The 18825-nt window shown below is 50.7% G+C and overlaps 1 protein-coding gene across 1 annotated transcript in view; it reads left to right on the plus strand.

The window, feature by feature from the left end:
* DSCAM (DS cell adhesion molecule) overlaps nt 1-18825 on the plus strand; it is a 360122-nt gene that overhangs the window by 228942 nt on the left and 112355 nt on the right. Inside the window, exons 10-13 of the mRNA XM_036348591.1 lie at nt 10674-10870; nt 11938-12034; nt 12612-12740; nt 14938-15105. Of these exons, the coding sequence (XP_036204484.1) occupies nt 10674-10870; nt 11938-12034; nt 12612-12740; nt 14938-15105 (591 nt within the window). The remainder of the gene's footprint in view (nt 1-10673; nt 10871-11937; nt 12035-12611; nt 12741-14937; nt 15106-18825) is intronic.

The following is an 18825-nucleotide window of genomic DNA, read 5'->3' on the forward strand; positions in this document are numbered from 1 at the left end:
GTCCTTTCTACTCTAATCTCAGGGTGATTCCCACCACTTCTGCCATATTCTGTGGGTCACAAAGAACAACAACTCTGGTAAAATGTAGAAGGCGGCTAAAAGGATGGTTTGCATACCAGGATTCAAGGGTCACTGGGCATCACCATGGGGGATGGCTACACACCACTGATTAATATTTTTTCTGATTCATATTCTGGACCTCATCCACTTTTTCATAATATAGTTTATATTCATAAATTTTTAAATTTTTACTTTCAGTGATGACAAGAAATCAAAGTCTACTTATTATTTTTTCTACCTAATTATTTAAAAGTTTTATTATTAGGCAAACGTAACATCTATGTACATGACCAAACAAAAAGGGAAAAAAGGAAGAAATGACCTGCCAACATCTATGTGAACTGGAAGGAAAGTGCTGTTTTTAATATTGGGAGCGGGGGGTTACCATTCATACTTGCCATGCAAAATAAATCCACTTTCTTCCAATAACGTGACTCGAAACGAGTTCAGTGTGAATATGATATAAGACCTAAGTGTTCTCCGAGTTTGCGTTGATGCAATTAATCATGTCACCAGGCCCTGGCCAGGCTGCCAGGCAGTGGAGATGCTGTCAATCTTGTTGAAGTTTAACAGCAATGCAGCCCACGGTAGCCTGGAAACACATATTTGATTAATGGCTATAATCAAAGGAGCGTCATTATGTAAGCATAGTAACCCAGCGAGGAGGTGTTTCCGTGTGTGCTCAGAGCTGATTAATTCCTGGCTGGAGAGCTCATTTCCTTCGTGGGGAATAGAGCCGCCCAGGAGGCAGCCCCACTCGCTGAAACTTTCATGAACAGTAAGTGTGTGGACAGGAGGAACTTCTGGTTCGGCAGCGGTGGGACCAGCACTCCGTGCTTCTACGGCAGCGGTTCTCAACCTGTGGGTCGCGACCCCTTTGGCGGTCGAACGACCCTTTCACAGGGGTCGCCTAAGACCATCCTGCATATCAGATATTTACATGACGATTCATAACAGTAGCAACATTACCGTTATGAAGTAGCAGCGAAAATAATTTTATGGTTGGGTCACAACATGAGGAACTGTATTTAAAGGGCCAGAAGGTTGAGAACCACTGTCCTACGGGGTCTTTCTCCCCACACACGGTGGGCCCCCCCAACACAGCCTCATTAATCCTCACCACAGCCGGGGGGTTGGGGGGTGAGAGGGGGGAGGCTGCAGGTCTCTTTGTTCTCACCGGGGAGGAAGTGGAGATGCAGCTGAGAGGCCCAGACCTCAAAACAGAAAAGCCTGTGAAGCCTGAGCAGAAGCAGGCTCCGACCTGAGAACCATTGCGCTCGCGAAGCGCTGCAGACACTGTCAGGATCATCTCTGCACACCAGTGACCACAGGAGCCTTAGTCACGGTCGCCACAAGGTGGAGGCAGCCCCAGAGCCCATGGGTAGATGAGGGATGAGCAGAATCTGGCCTCTACACACAATGGAATATATTCAGGCATAAGACGGAATGCAGTTCCGGCATGTGCTGTAACATGGATGGACCGTGACCACGTTGTGCCATGTGCACTGAGCCCGTCTCCCAAGGACAAATGTCGTGTGATTCAGGGCTGAGGCAGCGGGCAGCGGGGAGTGAGTGTTCAATGGGGGCAGAGTCTGAGCGGGGGAAGCTGAGAAAGCTCTGGAATGGACGATGGTGAAGGTGGCACACGTTGTGGACGCACCAAAGGCCCCTGAACTGTATTCACACTTAAAAGTACTTAAAACGGCTCAGCCGGCGTGGCTCAGTGGTTGAGCATTGACCTATGAACCAGGAGGTCAGGGTTCCATTCCTGGTCAGGGCACATGCCTGGGTTGTGGGCTCGATCCCCAGTATGGGGCATGATTCTCTCTCATCATTGATGTTTCTATCTCTCTCTTCTTCTTCCTTCCTCCCTCTCTGAAATCAATAAAAATACATATATTTTAAAAAGTGGTGAAAATGGTGACTTTTATGCCAGGTTGCCGAGGAGAATGTGTGCCGTGGTTGGGAAAGGCCGTGTGGGTTCCTTGCGGCCCCCAGCGATGTGAGGACAGGAACCGCAGCTCTAATGATAGATCATGTTGGCAGGCGGCTCTGTGTTAGAGAGGGGGCTGGGGCTTCTCTCTTAGGGTCTGCCTCTGTACCCACAGCCTCCTTCGTCATGGCGCTAGGGAAAGAGGAGGCCGGGCCCCATCCATCTTCATGGATGTGGTTAGTGATGCCACGTCCCTCAGCACCGCCCCCCCCCCCAGCTTCTTTACCCCCAGGTCACCAGGCCGCTCTCTCCACCAGTGACGGGTGGCTGCCGAGGAGGCTGGGGCTCACCAGCTCCAGGGCCAGGGTCCAGGGTATGTGGCCAGAGTCCGGGTTACGTGGCCAGGGTCTGGGTTATGTGGCCAGAGTCCGGGTTATGTGGCCAGGGTCCGGGGTTTGTGTCCAGGGTCCAGGGTATGTGGCCAAGGTCCGGGGTATGTGGCCAGGGTCCGGGGTATGTGGCCAGGGCTCAGAGTATGTGGCCAGGGTCCAGGGTATGTGGCCAGGGTCCGGGGTATGTGGCCAGGGACCGGGGTATGTGGCCAGGGTCCAGGGTATGTGGCCAGGGTCTGGGGTATGTTGCCAGTGCAGGTACGTGGGTCCCTGAGCTCCCAGGAGCCCGCACTTGGACTTTAATGGTCTTAGGCTGCCATCTTGAAATTTTTAGTAATTTCGTCTTTAATGTGTGGTTTTATAAGTGAGGCCCAGTGGGACAGTGGGGAATGAACTGGGGACTTGGAGCCTTCGCCCTCATGTCATCTCACCTTCACGACCTCTTGCCCCCCAGACTGGGTGCTCAGCTGCCCGCTGTCCTGCACCCAGGGCCCAGGCCTCCACCTCTCCGCATCCACCCAGCAATCACTGTGGTTTTTCACCCGTGGGGACCTGGGCAGGGGTGGGGGGGTGTTGGAAGATCATGTTGGGCTTCGCGGTGGCAGCCTTCACTGCCCTGAGGCAGCAACACCACGGAGCTTTCGGGGTGACTCGGGGAGCCCTGGGGTCATCCTCCAAACCCCAGGGAGTGGTGGTCATCTGGTGGGAGCCCCGGGTGCTGGTAGGACCCACATATGTACACGCCAAGTCTCAGGACAGGTCCTGGGTGCCCAGAAGGTCAGCCCTGACCCAGCCCCAAGCCCGAGGGAGCAGGACATATTAGAAAATATAAATCATTGTGACATGTGGAAATAGAGGCCTCAGAAGAAAGAAGCAGGCTTTGGATTTAGAACTTTAAAGGCACCCTTTCCCTGCCGTTTGAACAAAGGGCTCCCCATTGTCACTCTGTTCTGGGTCCTACAAGTCCTGTCTCTCACATATGCAATGGGCTTGTAGCTGAGGAAACGGAATGTCAAGGGCATCGTTGGGAATCCCCCCCCCGAATGGGCTCAGCCCCAGCGAAAGGGGCTTCTGTGGAGGCCCCGGCCGCCCCACGCCTCTGCAGCCAGAAGTCCTATGCCCCATGGACCAGCCTGGGGCTTTCTCTAGGGGCAGACAAGGGTGCTTTGCACTGAGATTCAGAAGACCTGGGTGTCCTCTATATTCCCATGTACAGGTTGTAAGGTATAGGCGAATCACTCAGCTCCCGGCCCTATTCTAGTTATGACTAAAAGTTCCCTTCTCTGTGCAAACACACATGCTGCTCTGAGATCACGTATGTAAAAGAGATCTGAAAGTTTTAAGGATACAGGAGCGCATGTGTATTATTTACCACGCGAGGCTTAGCCTAGACCGCTAGTGCCCCTGACCCTGGAGGACAAAAGGAAGAAGCCGTCATCATAGGGCGTGAAAGAACTAGCTTTACTGCATTCCTCTTGTGGTGAGATTGATGCTTTAAAAATCTAACTCGATGAAGTAGAGCTTTGGACCAGGGGTCGGAGAGGGGCATCGAGGGAAGAGGTTCTCCTTTAGCCAGTTTTAACCCCCCCCCCACCCGTTCTCTGTTTCTTTAGTTATGAAACAGGGAGGAGGGGGATAAGATGTCAAGTGTGAAAGGAATCCTAGAATTCCTTTACATTTTAATCTTAATCGTTCCCCCTTCAAAACAGTTGTCTGGTGCCTGGTTCTCTTGGATCGTGTGCATAGACATCTGTTAATATTAATTTAGATGCAATGGATCTGCTAGGAATGCTATTTCTATGCATCTCACCCATATTTGCAGCATCATTTGGAATCTGATGCTACTTAAAATGCTACTTAAAACTATGTCTTGGGTCATTTCTGCGGCCAGAATTTCTATCCCATGGGGTTGTCATTTGGATTAAATACATGCATAATGTGTGGAAAGGTTCCTGGCATACAGTCAGCATCCATCAAAGTTAGCTGTTGTTGTTATGGAATTGGTGTGAGAGAGACAGAGGAAGAGAGGTAAAAATAGGGAAGGAAGGAAGAAAGGAGGAGGTGAAGAAAGTGGGGATTAGGAAGAAAAAGGGAAGGAGAGGAGAATTACAGATGGGAAGGCTTGGGACTCACCGAGTTGCATTGTTTCAATCCCTTTGAGATTGGATCCATTGGAGAACTTCAAATTAATCCATTCCTGAGCCTGCCTCAGCCCTCCTAGGTGTCAGATGAGAAAACTGAGTCCCAGGGCAGCCAGTGGTCTTGCCCGTTCTTAGCAGTATGTCCCTGGGTGGCATGAGGTTGGAGCCCAGCTGCTGGCTCCCAGTGTCTTTTCTCGCCTCTTCTTCTCCTGTGACATGTGTGAGAGGGGCACTGCTCTAGCCAAGTCCCCAGACCCCCGGCCAGAGTTCAGCCTGCAGCATGGCAACAGGCCTGCACCCCGAGGAACAGGATCTGGGAAGAGGGCCCCCATCTCAGTGTTTGATCTTCAAGACATTCACTGGTTTGTGTGTTCCCCTACATCTGTGTTAAATAGAATAATGAAAATGATGTGTTCAGTGAATTTTGATGGGCAGATGAGATAACAGTGAAGATAATTTCCATTCGGGTCTGTGTATGAAATGTGCAGTGTGGAAGCCAGGCTGCTCAACGTTCTGTGTGTCTAAGATATTTCATAGTCAAATGTTGGGGGGGATATAAAAACAAGTATCTGAAGAAGCAGTTTAAAATGTTCATGTGTCAGAACATCTCTCTCCCTGACCCTCCCAGCTGGACACAAGTTGTCCAGCTTGGGTGCTGGGACAGCCTAGTTGCCTTGTTCTGGGTCCCACATCCCCCTCTCCCACTTCTGTTCTGACCATTTGGAGGGATTGAGGGGCTTCTCGGGATGCAGGACCTTCCTGCTCAAACAGGGGAAGTCCTGGGCGTTGGGCATTGGGGTCATTATTGGGGTCATGATTGATGATGAATCATTAAAGTCAGATCCTGGTTGACTCTTGTATCTGGGCCTTTGGCTCTAATTGCTCTTCTCTGGTTTCCTCTTTTCTTCTCTGTAAAATGAAGGGATTGAACAGATGTCGGGACAGGCCGGTTGTCTAGCCAGGGTGCTTGGTATTCCCTTTGTTTCTTTCTCAGTGATATTTTCAGCAGAGCTGGAGGCCGAGAGAAAAATAAAATTCTGTTTGAATCCGTTTTGTTTTATTGATGGGGCCATTTAAACAGGAGAGTATATTTTGGAACTAATCTTTAATATCAGTGATTGATTAGATTTTCATTCTCTCTATAGCCTTGTGTTGAAAAATCTATGCATGCATCAATTATTGCTGAATTATCTGTGCAAAGATACGGGGATGCACTGTTCATATGTGTAGGTTTACTGTTAGGAAGAAGGTTAGTTGTTGTCTTGGTAAAGTCACCAAGTTATCCGTGCCACTGGTGTGCTGGGGACACTCTTTCAAATCATTAATGTTGTGCCCTGACCTCCTATGCAGGGTTCTGGTTGATGATAAACAACTAGCTGTGGGATGGGGGAGGGAAGAAGCCCTGATTTCTAGCGCTGCCAATTTCTGTGGTGTCAATGCTCCCAACATTCCCCATCTCATGCTAAATAGGTAATGTCCCCGGAGGGTGGGTGCACCATCAGCCCTCCTGGCTGGTCACAGCAGAGCACTGCCTCGCTGCATCTTTCTGCTGCAAGGAAGTAGGTCGCATGAGGCTCCTTATACCGTGAGATACAGACTTGCTGAACACAAAGGTCCCCTGATTATGAAGGAAATTTATAAATTGATATGTAACGAAGTAAAACAGCATCCTCCATGGGCCAGTTTTGCAGGAGAAGCACACGGCAGGCAGTCTTTGAACAAAGTTCTCTTGGTCTGGATTTTCCTTGCTCCTGTTGGCAGCGTGGACAGGGTGGGCACAGCCTCTCCTTGGTACCAGTCCTGGTAGAATGCCTCATCCATTTGGTACACTTCAGAAATCTGTGCAGACAGCCTGCTCTCGGCGTCCATGACTGTGACAAGTAAAAAGGCCGTGCGTCTGACATCCGCATCGTGAAGAGCCATGATAATGACCCATTTCTTTCAGAAATCCTTTAACCATTCTTTTAAAGGCTGGAAATAATTGGGTTAGATAGGAAAACATGGGCTTACCAGAATATTTTTGACCAAGTACAGAACTTATTAGCCAGAACTAATAATGCCCATTGTGGTGGGACCCTCTTCCAAAGGAGAAATAGATGTAAAAAGAGAAGCATTTTTTGCAGAGTAAGATGGGCAGAGCCTAAACCAGAGGCCCATGATTTAGGTAAGGCATATCTCCTTTTCTTTCTTTTCTTTTTTTAAAATGTTTTTATTGATTTTTCAGAGAGAGGAAAGAAGAGGGAAATACAGAGACAGAAACATCAATGAAGAGAATCATTGATCGGTTGCCTCCTGCACGCCCCACGCTGGGGATTGACCCTGCAACCTGGGCACATGCCCTGACTGGGAATTCAGCCCCAGCCATGCCCTCCTGGTTCATAGGTTGACGCTCAACCACTGAGCCACGCCCACCAGGTGAAACTTTTCATTATCAAGAAAAGGACAGAAAAGTCCTCAAAGCAATGCTGTGTTATTCTTGAGACCAGCAGTGCGCCGTTCTCGCTGGCTGTTGTGAAGTCATAGGAAATCCCATCCCAGATGAACCCCCTGCCTTCACGGGGCATGTGCTCCCCTGCATGGCCGCTCGTAAGGCAGGACAGGAGCCCTTATGTCACAGTGGTTCACTCTCACGGGAATGTAGAGAAGAGAGAGATGAAATACCCTGGACTTTGGAAGCGACCACACTTGCCATGTCCTCACAGGAAATCTGTATTTTTCATGTCCTTCCCTTTGGCAAACTGCTTTTTCTTTTTGAAAACACTGCACCGTGGGAACCCTCTCTGTAGCCTTTAGGTTCCCATGACACTGTGAGGAGTTAGTACGGATCCATTTCCAGAACATGGCTTTGCAGCCGAGTTCCCTCGCCGTGCTCTGCAGCGGGGCTGCGGAAAGCTGGCTGCTTGCTGGAGGGACCATGCAGGGACCAGGCGGTCATGTTTCAAAGCTAAAGTGTATGTGAGTGTCACAGTTTCTGCTTCATGCTTCCCAGCTTTGAAAAGGAGGAGAGGAAGTAAACGTGGGCTTACAACAGTTTTAGTCACAGTTTTGCAATTTAGGCCACTTGTGGTGGCTTTGGGATCTTTAATTGTAGTGACTTGGCCCTCAGACATTTGGAGAAAAAAAATCTTGGATAGTGAATTTGAGCCCAAACTGAAGACGTCTTTAGTAAAGGAGCCTTAACTCAAAGCCCACACTCACGCCTCACCTGAAGGGGGCCCTGCGATCGGGTCCATGGCATGCCATCCCTGTGGGCTCATGTAGCATTGACTCTGTGCCGTGGGCTGGCTCCTTGGATCCTCTCAACAATTATCATCTCCATTTGACAAAGGATATAACTGGGGCATTAAGTGATTAAGTGAAGGTCTAAGGCAGTGGTCGGCAAATCGTGGCTCGCGGGCCACATGCGGCTCTTTGACCCCTTGAGTGTGGCTCTTCCACAAAATACCACGTGTGGGCGCGTGTACAGTGCGATTGAAACTTCGTGGCCCATGCGCAGAAGTCGGTTTTTGGCCTGGGCGAGTCTATTTTGAAGAAGTGGCATTAGAAGAGGTGGGAGGGAGTGTCAGTTGGTCGGGCGACGGGAGACGCGGTGCAGGTGGGCCACGTATACAGCGCGGGGGAGGTACATTGTTTTGAGGTACGTTTGCTGAGGTTGACCCCTTCCAACTCTCCCATCCACACTCGTCCATCTGAAACAAGTACACAAGACGAGTGTGGATGGGAGAGTTGGAAGGGGTCAGCCTCAGCGAACGTACCTCAAACAGATTGAGGACGTTTTTAGCAAAGGCCAGCTTAGGAGTGCCCTAATTAAGTTAATAACAATGTACCTACCTATATAGTGTAAGTTTAAAAAATGTGGCTCTCAAAAGAAATTTCAGTCGTTGTACTGTTGATATTTGGCTCTGTTGACTAAGGAGTTTGCTGACCACTGGTCTAAGGTTACACAGTAAGCCAGCGGCACATCTACAGATTCGAGCTGAGGTGCCCACCATGTTCTACAGGCGGCAGCCACCCAACACCATGAGTATGCAGCTGGGTGTCCTTGCATCCTTCCTGCAGAGCCACCAAATAGAAACCATTTTTTCAATACAGAGCATGTGCCATATTCCCCCAAAGAGTGTAGACCTGTGATTAAGGCCAGATCAAAACAATTCTAGTCTCCTATTGCAGAAAAATTCAAGATAATAATGGATAAATAAAGTGGCATATTTCTTTCTTGTGTAAACTTTGTCTGCAATGAGGAAAGCCAGGTTTGAGAGGACAGCTTTGGGGTGTCATCAAGGACCCAGGTTCCCATCGTCAAAGTCGCCTCATGGTGCAAGAGGGCTGCCGGGGCTCCAGCTCCTAGTTCCTGAATCCAGGCGAGCACAGGAGAAACAGAGGAAGCCCAACAGGCGTCCAGCCGGCTGAGCATGCCTCCCCAAAGTCCTAGATATGTCATCGCCCTCAACTCGGTCATATGGCGACACCTAGCTATAAGAAAGGCTCATGAACACATTGTTTGATTCAGGCATACTTTGTGTATAATGTTGCATGTTAAAAACGTGGGGAACAAGGAAAAATGGGCTTCAGGAGGCAACTGAAGTTTCTGCTCAAAGTCAGTGGTCCATGCCTACTGGTGGAGTTAACGATGGCCCAATAAATCACATCCCTGGGTTCAGAATCAAGCAAAGGATAGACATTTTGTACATATTTTAGGGCTACTTTGGAGGCTCTTCGGCACAATTTGTGATACTTCATTTGTCTCATAAATATATGGTTGAGGTTTATGGTTAGATTGAGACAACACCGCTATAAAGAAAATTCTCGCTCTCTGATTAAAGGAAAAGTGATATGGAGACATGTCAGGAGAAGCTCAGAGATGGGCCTGGCCTCTCCCATAACTACATTCAGGGAAGTGGTCCCCAGCACCATGAGCATGTGCCACAGCGTCATGGCAGACTGGGCTCTTAGCGAGGCTTCACGCACAGAGCAGGTGTGCCCACTGCCCAGGGCACAGAAGTCCAACGCACCTGCCCAGTTTCTCCTTGGTCAAGGTGTGAGCTTCCCTTTCAGCTCTCCATCCACACACACAAGATGTGCAAGTTCCACATCCCCTGCTCCAAGGGGTCCAGTAGCACCCAGAGCTCTGATGGTGAAGGGTGCAAAGCTGAAGCAGGAATATCCACGACGGAGGAGAGAGAAGGGACCAGTGGTCCATTCTGCTTCCTGCTCCTTCTGGAGCTGTGGCGTTGGCTTCTCCCTTTGTCAGTGTGGATTTTTTGTGGGCTATATTCTTGCTCTGAAGATGGAGCTGTTTGAGGGGTCTGGGTTGGAGGTCTCACGTTGAGTTCCCTGCCCTCAAGTAGCAGAGTTCTGGCATCACACTCTCTCTGGCCTTCCAACATCCACTTTGGACCCTGGCTCCTGGGTTTTCTCCCACTTTCTTATAAATGCAGAGTGTTACCCAGCATTTCTAGGTGGTTTGTGGACTGGGAGTGCGATCTTATGTCACGCAGTATACTGCCAAGAATGGAAGTCTACAGACAAATTTTGAGGTGGGGGAGAGGGAACTCAAGATGTTTCACAAATCCAGGTTCCTGTTTTCTCAGTGAATCGGGGATGCGATTTCCTGCCATAGGTCATGCGAGAAGAGGAGGTCTGAGGTCTCTCAGTGACTATGAAAGTGTGTAGTGACTGTGAGAGAGGGGAACGTCAGAGGAATTTCAGGGATGGCTCAGCAATGATCAGGGCTCCACCTACGCTCATTAGTAAGGTTTCATGTCCGTGGCTGAAAATGATAGAAACACTTGTGATTACAGAACAAGGAGCATAATTCTTAATGGAGGCCCCCTTCCCAGTCTAACTGACAAGCACAATCTTTTTCCTAAGTGTCCTAGGGACCATGGGCCATGCCCGTGACCCACGTCTGCCCTCATGGGATTGGAAGAGAGAGACATCCCCTGTGCGTGAAGCCACACGGCAATGTTGCTTAGGGCTCATTGGGTCACGTTTCATTTTTCTGAATCATTCTGATTCTTGCTCAGCCATTTCATGAATAGGTTTTATTTTGGAGAAACGTCTCTTGGAGAATGACTTAGCTGAGTGTGACGGGGAACATCTAGACCCCCTCGGGGCCGAATAAGTCGTTTCCCTTTGGGTTTTCAGTTCCTGCAATGATCACGTCCTATCCCAACACCACCCTGGCCACCCAGGGGCAAAAGAAGGAAATGAGCTGCACGGCCCACGGCGAGAAGCCCATCATCGTCCGCTGGGAGAAGGAGGACCGCATCATCAACCCCGAAATGGCCCGCTACCTCGTGTCCACCAAGGAGGCGGGAGAGGAGGTGATTTCTACTCTGCAGGTAAAGGCACGACAAGCCCCGCGGATCAGAATCTAAGTGCATTGGCTGAATGGGCCTGTCTTGCCACCTGGGTGGGTGCGTGTGGGGGATAAACAAGCAGCGAGCAACCTTTTGGAGCTTACTCATGAAGCACCATTGCTCTCCCCTTCAGACAGAGAGATTAGCGAGGAGCCTGCAGAAACCGTGCTTTCTCCTCAGTGTTAGTAAGAGTAAAATTATTACAAACACGGCAGGGAACCCAACTGTAATAGTAATAATAAAAAATCCTGAGAACTAGAGTTCCTTAAAGGCAGTTCATCCTGGAGGAATGGCAGCCCATGCTGTCGCAGGTTTTAACGTCCCATAAAGAGAGAAATTGGATGGGCGATGGGATAAAATAGTGTAAGGGGAAATATTTTGCTTCTTTGGTAAAACCCAACGTAACAAAACCCTGTCCTTCAAAGACAATCACAAACGCTGGAAAAAAAGTGTTATAGTCTCATATTGTTTGGCACAGTTGGTAGCTAATTGAGTGATGCTTTGCGTGCAGGGGAGAGGTGATGCTAGCACACACACAAGGGGGAACGCGTGTGTCTGAAACTCGGGTGTCGATTCACTCGCTGGTCTGGCCCTGCAGCCCTCCTGGAGCAAACCTCCGATGAGGGTCTTGCAGCCCGAGGCTCTAATGCAGGACTCACAGACCCGGCTCCTTAGACAGGGCTCCTGTGGGTGCTTTAAAGGCAGGCTGTGGGGATGGGGGTGGGGTGACGAGTATATGTGGAATATCTATCAACTTGCCCATGACATTCTACATAAAGTAGGCATCCAATTTAAGGAGCCAGCAACTGATGTCACTAATGTACATGGAAGCCATTCGTCTTACCATTGCAGTTGTGCTGAAATGATTTGCTGCTGGAAGTGTGCATGTGTGTGTATATGTGTGTATGTGTATGTGTGCGTGTGTGTGTGTGTGTGTTTGCATACATGTGCTGGGGGTGGGAGGAGGGTGGGAGTGGAGAGATTCTTGCAGCCCAAACCCTCACTCTGTGTTACTGGATAAGGTGGGTTTCTTTCTGCTTTGCACATAGATTTTGCCGACAGTGAGAGAAGATTCTGGCTTCTTCTCCTGCCACGCGATCAATTCCTACGGGGAGGACCGCGGAATAATTCAGCTCACAGTGCAAGGTCGGCAGAGACAGCGGGGGGACAGGCTGTTTGAGGCCAGTGGCGCGTGCCCAGGCGCCTGCGTGGGCTCCGCTTGCTGTGAAGCCCCTCACTCCCTGGGAGTTCGGCTCTGCGGAGGCAGCGTGTGCAGGGCCCCGAATATGTCAGGGTGCAGCCCAACATGGAACTGAGTCCTTAAAGGACCTGGGTCATGTGACCCAGCAGCCAGTGCCTTCTCTGCTCAATTTTAGGGCTCCTCACCCCGGATGATCCAAAAGAAAAGACAAGTTTAACATTTGACATTTAACTCAAAATAGCGTTTGAGGTGTAGATTCCAAACTAGAAGAGCAGCATTTAAACCCTCCCGGTTTGGCCCGGCTCTGCCCATGCTCTGAAGAGGGCAGTCCGGGAAAAGTGAGGTTTCTCCTCCCCGCAGTGAGGGGAGGGAAAGAAGATGGTCCCCGGGGAAAAGCATCCTCCAGCGTGGGGTGCTGACACAGCCCCCAGGCGCCCCACGCAGCAGTCCCCCCGGCCCCACCCGCCCCCACAGCCCCTCGGGTCTGCGCTCACCCCGTGCCTGTGTCCTGTTGATTGACAGAGCCGCCGGACCCTCCGGAAATCGAGATCAAAGACGTGAAGGCGCGCACGATCACCCTCAGGTGGACCATGGGGTTCGATGGCAACAGCCCCATCACGGGCTACGATATCGAATGCAAAAATAAATCAGGTAAGTCCTGGGTTTCCTCCGGCTTCAGGTACACTTCGGAACGCCCTTGTGTTGTCCTTGTCCATTGCTGTCACTGTGAGAGCAAACCTGGACTCAGGAAACTCAGGGGGCTCTCGGCCCTGGTTTGTCTTTTCTGGGTGAGGTCCCCCATGCTTCCTGGGTGGAGTTTTCCTGTCCAGTGCCCCTCCTGGGCGCGGCTCCACCTCCTTTCGCTCTGAGCCTCATCTTGCATTGTGAGCCACTTGGCACTCTTGCCAGCGACCGGCATGTGGGCAGCTGCTGACTCCTGGCCACCATCATGGTTTGGGCGGCTGCCCTGCACTTCCCGCGTGGACTCTGACCCGCTCACAAAAGAGATGAGGAATTAGAGCGCCGTCAGCACGCGCAGGGTTAACAGGATTCAGAAGCCACCCAGGCAGCCCTGTTTTTCCCTTGGCGGGCACTGTGGATTGCCCTGCTGTGGCCTCCTGAGCCCAAGAGTGGTGCTTTGAGAAATGGCATTGGGACTTGGAATAAGAATCCGGATTGATGGGAAACGCATGTAGGAAACACAGGCCCGCTTGGCTTGTTCATCCCAGAGAGGCAGCTGGCGTCCGGGGGCGAGGTGACGCCCACAGGGGCCTCTTGAGAGGAGTCACTCCGGCACCAGGGAATGCGACAGGGCCAGTGAGGCCGGGAGATGGGGGCCCTGAGGAACAGAGCCGGCGCCTCCTGGGTGGTTAGCACTTCCTCTGCGTCTGCGCTGTCTGGGCTTCCTTTCCTCTCTCTTGTCCTGGCTGTCTTCTCCACAAGGCCTGGCTCTCTCTCCTCGGGACCAGGGCTCATCTTTATGTGCCATTTCATTGATATTAATGTCTCTCCCCCTCGTACGTCTTCTCTTAAGTCACCTGCCATTTATTTTTTGCGGCACCTTCTCTTTTTACATCATGCTCTTCCACCTTCAATCCTCTTGACCCAAATGACACTATTTTCTTTTAGCTGAAATATTAGTTGTTCACTTCTATTATGTTCTATTCCCTGATAAGTTAGAGCAAAGGTGGGCTGGAGGCCACATATTGGTCCTACAAGTCCAGAAAGTCTTTTGCATCATGGTGACCTCTGGGCAGAGCAGCCCTCCGGACCTCCATAGTGGAAAGGAGAGTGGGATCATCCCCAGCTCAGAGGTCTGGGTATTTGCTATTGATATATTCATCTGTTAAACATGCCCATATCATTTCTCAGGCTCTGTGTGGGCACTGAGGATATGGCATTGCACATGGCAAGCATGGTCTCTGGCCGCATGGGGCTTAACATCTAGCAGGGAACACAGACTCCCAGTGCAATTCCTACAAGTGTGATGAACACCACACAAGAGGATCCTGGGGTGTAGGAGTGTGAGCATCCTCTCTGTCCTCCATCTCCAGGGGTTCTGTTCTCTACAACCAACATCATCTCTTGATCCCTCACCCCCAATCAGCACCTGCCCATACTCTTTCTGAAATAAGAACCATTTACTGACATTCTCCTGATTGGCTGAGGCCCTAACATCCACAGGTACATATTGTCACCTATTCAATGATAACCCTTCAAACTAGACACATGCTGACTTTAAAATTAGCTGTGGTTCAAAAATAATTTCTGCAATAAAGGAGCTGAGACTAAAGGATTTCAAGTTAGATTTAAGAAATGTATTTGGGAAGCAGCGTTTATACTGGAGACTGGGATGAATTTTTATCTGTATTTTGTTTTTACCACTTCTCATTGGGAGGAGAAGGGATCTTCTTGGCTGAAGATTGTGCTGGTTTTCAAATACCTTTTCTTTATGGTGGAGGGGAGTCCGAACCCTAATTCCTTTTGTTACCTTGTCCAATGAGAGCACAGACGTGGCCTATTCCACTACATGAGCTCTCGCCTCGTCGTCTCCCCTCCATGATCTCCACCCACAGACCTGGTGTGTTGCCTGGGAGTCCCTGAGCTCAGGAGCCCACACCCCTGTCCCCCTCAATGTAGACGATGCGCGTGTTGTCGTCCCCCCTCTGATGGCCCTCCCGCCAGGACACTGGGAGCAATGCATTGAGAATTTCACTTTGAGTTGTGACTTTTCTTTCTTTCTTGTTTTACTGATTTTGTTTTTAATTCCTACTTGTGAACTTTCAAAGGCAGAGGGAAAAAAACTCACGTCTCTATCTCTTCTTTTTTGAAAAACAAAACCCAAAAGACTCCTGGGATTCTGCTCAGAGAACCAAAGATGTTTCCCCTCAGCTGAACTCGGCCACCATCATTGATATCCACCCTTCCTCCACCTACAGCATCCGCATGTACGCCAAGAACCGGATTGGCAAGAGTGAGCCCAGCAACGAGCTGTCCATCACCGCAGACGAGGCAGGTGCGTGTGGCTGGCTGGAGGCCCAGGAGCCTGGAGCTGGCTCCGGGGCTCAGGTGGCTAATGCGGGATCAGACCTTTGATGAGAGCGCGCCACAGCTCCACGCCCCACCAAAGCACAGACAGTGTACCGCCTCCTGCTTGGGAGGCGCTGCCCTTCAAATAGGGCTTCGTTCAAGGTTCTCATACCCAAGACTTAAAAGAAAGACAGATGACACTAGCCACTAGTGCGAGTTAGAGAACCTTGCCATTGTTACACTTCCTTTGTTTGGATACGTGGAATCCAGGTGGATAGACGATCCATGAGTGTTTATCTTGCCCATGTCCCTGTGCTGTCCAGGTGAGGGAGGGAGGCTTACCTAGGAAATGGCAAGAATATGCTCTGTGTGGGCAGCTGGGGAGATGGTAGTGCAGGTTATTTCATTAACTAGGAATGTCAGTGTTTCTATAATAAACTTTTTTGGGTTTTTTTTCCTATTACAAAGTATTTCATATTCAGTTTTGAAACCTTAAAAGATAGACATAGCATTTTGAAGAAGGCAAAGCAGGTGCCATGATCCTGCCACCTAGAGCTATCTATGAACAGGTGATAACACCTGCTCAATAAATTCTGTAACTGTTTCCTCACCCACACAGGCATGCAGGCACATGCAGGTGTACACACACCCTTCAACACTGTGGTCCACTCGTGGCTACCAGGGGGTGAAATTAAGCGATTTGTACAGGACTGAGCAGTTAGGCAGTGGCCATGAATGCTGATTGACAAGCTAACTCCTAGAAGGAGAGGTGGAAGCAAGCAGCCCTTGAGTTTTCTTGGGGAAGGAAAGGTAAGGAAGCAAAGCCTGGCTTATCTCTTAGGGAGAAAGAGTCTAGCCCCCAAAGCTAGCTTTCCTTTTCCTGCCAACAATCAGAGCTACTCAGCCACTACCTACTGCTGCAGGGAAGTTGGAAGCTTAGTCTCAGATCCCTGGTTCTCCGTCACCAAGGTTACGGCGATCATTCCCACATGATCAAGAGTCCAACAGGCGGTTTATCTTTCAGGGTTGTCCTTGACTTCCTTCCCACCACCTACTTCTCTGTTGCCCTCATTAATGGCTTTACAACTAGACATCCCTCTTACGTATCTCTTAAGTATCTTTCTACAATTTGTAATGGTACCTTTGCCATTTATTTTACCAATTCTATATTGTTAGGCATGTCAGTCGTGTTCTGGTTTTCATTATTACGAACACCACTGTGATGAACACCCTTGTGGTATATCTTCTGCTATTTTCAAGATTATTTTCTTAGTTTAAATAACAAGAAGTAGGATTTCTGGGTCAGAACAAATGCGAAATTTAACTCTTGATATGTGTAGTCAATGGATTCTCAAGGAAATAAGTTAAAATATACAGTTCTTCCTGAACAGCGATGAGCACTCTTTTCTCAACCCTGGCACATAATGGCGCTTGGAAATTGTTCTTAAGGTGGGGGCAAGGGTGGGGGGAGGGGTGCTTTGTGCTTTGCTGTCTGAGGATGAGCCATTTCTGATACTTGGTACTCCGCGGATTTCTTACCCTCAAAGTGGACATCATTATGCTTTTCTCCTCCTTAACACGGACATTGGATAAATGGACTAAACGCCACGCTTTAAAAGTACTTTCCATTTCTCAGAAATAAGTGGGAAAGGAGTATCCGCATGTTCCTGCACAAATGGAATCTTATTTAAATATTTATGTAAGCAGCCCACTAACTTCCTGAAGCCTCATTATGCTGGATATTTAGGGACAATAAGCTGCCCCCAAAATATAACACAGTGCAGCGCCCCACCTCCCCCTTCCTCTTCACCCTTTTCTAACTGCCCCGTCTCCAGGGCCTTCTCCAGGTAGCTAGCTGTTGCTGGCGGTGCTTTGGGGGCTGCTTTCCGATCGCCATTAGCCATTAGGAAGGCTGGTGTTGTTGCTTTTTATTTCGTTTCCCTGGTGACCTGGGCTGCAGCCAGCAGTTGCCATGGCAACGTTTCTCTCCCAGCCAGGAGGCCAGGTGATCAGCCGCCTGGTCAGCAATCTGCAAGCAGCTCCCTGAATCTCGGAGGCAGGCAGGCTCAGAGCCGCCTGCTGGGCTCCTGGAGCGCCTTGTGGTTTACCAGGTGCCGGCTGCCAGCCTCGCTCCTTCACCAGCAGGTGAGCGGAGGGAGGATACAAGGGGAGGAGCAGCTTGAGCAAAGCTCCAAAGCACATTCTGTCTTTGTCTTGGTGCCTAGGTTTGCGTGACTGAAATGCAAAGTCATTCACCTCCTATGACTCACGTGGAACAGAAGGCAACTACCCTGCTACCCTGACCAAGCACACCCTCACTACAACCACCCCACTCCCTGACCAAGCACACCCTCACTACAACCACCCCACTCCCTGACCAAGCACACCCTCACTACAACCACCCCGCTCCCTGACCATACACACCCTCCCTACAACCACCCCGCTCCCTGACCAAGCACACCCTCACTACAACCACCCCGCTCCCTGACCAAGCACACCCTCACTACAACCACCCCGCTCCCTGACCATACACACCCTCACTACAACCACCCGCTCCCTGACCATACACACCCTCACTACAACCACCCCGCTCCCTGACCATACACACCCTCACTACAACCACCCGCTCCCTGACCAAGCACACCCTCACTACAACCACCCCGCTCCCTGACCATACACACCCTCCCTACAACCACCCCGCTCCCTGACCATACACACCCTCACTACAACCACCCCGCTCCCTGACCATACACACCCTCACTACAACCACCCCGCTACCCTGACCAAGCACACCCTCACTACAACCACCCCGCTCCCTGACCATACACACCCTCACTACAACCACCCCGCTCCCTGACCATACACACCCTCACTACAACCACCCCGCTCCCTGACCATACACACCCTCCCTACAACCACCCCGCTCCCTGACCATACACACCCTCACTACAACCACCCCGCTCCCTGACCATACACACCCTCACTACAACCACCCCGCTCCCTGACCATACACACCCTCACTACAACCACCCCGCTCCCTGACCATACACACCCTCACTACAACCACCCCGCTCCCTGACCATACACACCCTCACTACAACCACCCTGCTCCCTGACCATACACACCCTCACTACAACCACCCCGCTCCCTGACCAAACACACCCTCACTACAACCACCCCGCTACCCTGACCAAGCACACCCTCACTACAACCACCCCGCTCCCTGACCATACACACCCTCACTACAACCACCCCGCTCCCTGACCATACACACCCTCACTACAACCACCCGCTCCCTGACCATACACACCCTCACTACAACCACCCCGCTCCCTGACCATACACACCCTCACTACAACCACCCCGCTCCCTGACCAAACACACCCTCACTACAACCACCCCGCTACCCTGACCAAGCACACCCTCACTACAACCACCCCGCTCCCTGACCATACACACCCTCACTACAACCACCCCGCTCCCTGACCATACACACCCTCACTACAACCACCCGCTCCCTGACCATACACACCCTCACTACAACCACCCCGCTACCCTGACCAAGCACACCCTCACTACAACCACCCCGCTCCCTGACCAAGCACACCCTCACTACAACCACCCCGCTCCCTGACCATGCACACCCTCACTACAACCACCCCGCTCCCTGACCATGCACACCCTCACTACAACCACCCCGCTCCC

This window comes from Myotis myotis, unplaced genomic scaffold, assembly GCF_014108235.1.
Source record: "Myotis myotis isolate mMyoMyo1 unplaced genomic scaffold, mMyoMyo1.p scaffold_m19_p_2, whole genome shotgun sequence".
Taxonomy (NCBI): domain Eukaryota; kingdom Metazoa; phylum Chordata; class Mammalia; order Chiroptera; family Vespertilionidae; genus Myotis; species Myotis myotis.